General features: G+C 55.1%; 1 protein-coding gene across 1 annotated transcript in view; it reads right to left on the bottom strand.

The window, feature by feature from the left end:
- LOC119312734 overlaps positions 1-1,433 on the bottom strand; it is a 5,189-nt gene extending 3,756 nt beyond the window's left edge. Inside the window, exons 1-2 of the mRNA XM_037588495.1 lie at positions 813-1,433; positions 7-128 (exon numbers count right to left, since the gene is read on the bottom strand). Of these exons, the coding sequence (XP_037444392.1) occupies positions 7-128; positions 813-1,145 (455 nt within the window). The 5' untranslated portion in view covers positions 1,146-1,433. The remainder of the gene's footprint in view (positions 1-6; positions 129-812) is intronic.
- Positions 1,434-2,147: the final 714 nt, after the last annotated feature.

The following is a 2,147-nucleotide window of genomic DNA, read 5'->3' as shown; positions in this document are numbered from 1 at the left end:
GCTTACCCGATGGTGCGCCTCCTCTTGGTGATGCCCAGGAAAAGCTTGGAGGCCCCGAACAGGGTGGCCTCGCGAACCAGCGCCTTGCGGACCGACGAGCCCTTGCAAATCTTCACCTTGAGATTGATCTGCTCATCATCACATCGCACAAGGGGAAGTTAGTTATCACGCTGAAGTTGAGCAACTAGTACTACTACTAGATGGCAAATTCACCACCAGATCAGTGTGGCAACCGCTTTAGAACGGAACAGGGGCAAAAATTCTGCAGCAGTTTGCTATGGGGGGACAAATCGGCAGGATTTTCACAGAAGGAAATCCATGAGAATGAGGAGTAAAAAAAAGAAAGAATCTTTGCAGCATGGGTCAAGACGATCTGATTACGCACGCTGGATGGATACTAGTAGTTGACAATAGATCCGAAAATGGTGGAGCAAGAACAGCCCCGGAAATCCAACATGGCATGGAGAAGAGATTTGTGTGGAGAATCTGTAGTTGAAGCCAAGAAATCAGGCGAGAAGATAGCATTTTTGGGTGGCACAGCGGCCGGAAGAATCGCGGAAGAAAAACAGTTGTTGAAATCCGAACCCCCCAGCCGCGCCCACACGAAATCAGGCTCGAAATTATACTACTGGTGCTGCTCGAGATAGAGCAATTAATGGCGGGCGAGGATTAAAGGGGGAGGCCGGGAGGGGGTTCACATGCTCGGTTGCTGGCCAATGGCGACCAACCCCCCATCCATCCAACTCCTTTTACAGCGCAGCGGCAAGCAGCAGTTGAAAAGGGGGAGGAACAGAGCGGCGATGCTGACCGACCTGCTTGAGGTTGCAGAAGCCCTCGTAGACGGCGAGCATGCCGTCGAAGTCGACGGCGGCGGCGGCCTCGGCCGCGGACGCCAGCACGACGTGGACGGCCACGACCCGGTCCCCGGCCGCGACGGCATTGACGAAGGCCCACGTGAGCAGCGCCCGGCTCTCCGCGTCCGCCCGCACGCCCACCACCACCGTGCCCCCCTCGCCGGACCGGCCTTCCTCCTCCGCCGCCGCTCCGCCGGCCATGGCCGGGTCCATGGCCTCCTCCTTCCCCGCTTCCGCCGCCTCCGCCCTGTGTTGCTGCTGCTGCTCCTGCTCCTTGGTGGAGACCTTCATCTCGAGCGTGGCCTTGCCTAGCGTAGCCTATCCGGTCAGGCGCACGCCACCATGGATGCGCGCGCCCTCACGCCGCCTGGTGGCTGTGTGCGTGCCGTTGGCGGGTTCCTCCCTCCCTCTCCTCCTCGGCAACCGTCTCCCCTTTGTTCCGTTGCTCGGTGGCCACTGCGGCTCGGCCTCCTTCTCTCTCTCTCCTCCGGGGGCGGGCGGTCGTGTTGGTTCGTGCAAGCTCTCGTCTCGTGGCGTGGGCGTGGGCGTGGGCGTGGCCGTGTGGGTTGGGTTCGGGTTTCTCTCTCCCACAACCCACCATTTGTTTAGTAGGCGTCCGCCAACTGCCGCGCTTTTTATTTCCCCGTTTCCTACCGAATATGCCCATTTTCCTGTCCTGCTTTTCTTTTCTTTTCTTTTCTTTTTTTAGACCAAGTAGTACAGATTTTGTTTAAACTTTAAAGGCAGATAAAAAAGAGAATGTCTATTTATTTTTTTGCGAGACGAACACCCTTTTTGCCGACTGGTTTTTATTCACACTACTCCTACTACTTTTCTTCACAAGTAAAATGAGTATAGATGGTAAATGCGCAGACACTCTCTCCTTGTTTGTTTGTTTTTTTGCATGGTAACTCTCTCTCTCTCCCTCTCCTCGTTTTGGCCGACCGCTTTTCACTCGCACCCATCGCGCAGGTACGTAAAAAAGAGATGCTGTCTATATACAGCATACGTACGTACTAGTACGCCGGAATAACTTTGTTCGCTGTCAACTTTTTGATCTGCTTTGCGCGTGTGTATTTCTAGCGTGCCACTTGGGCTGCAGAACTAGGCTGTGCTAGCAACAGTACGCATCGCTGGCAAATAGTGGCACGTGATTGGGATTATCATTTCGCAAAGGCGAAAAGCCCGCGCTTTTGATCCGGTCATCTGTGACCGACTGCGGAGTACGCTACGCTGTCTTGTGTGTTGTGGCCTCCATTATTACTGCCCCCTCTCACTTTCACCCCTTTGCTT

Source organism: Triticum dicoccoides, chromosome 5B (assembly GCF_002162155.2).
Source record: "Triticum dicoccoides isolate Atlit2015 ecotype Zavitan chromosome 5B, WEW_v2.0, whole genome shotgun sequence".
NCBI classification, from domain to species: domain Eukaryota; kingdom Viridiplantae; phylum Streptophyta; class Magnoliopsida; order Poales; family Poaceae; genus Triticum; species Triticum dicoccoides.
The sequence above is the reverse complement of the archived record's forward strand: the minus strand, read 5'-3'. Positions and strand labels throughout refer to the sequence as shown.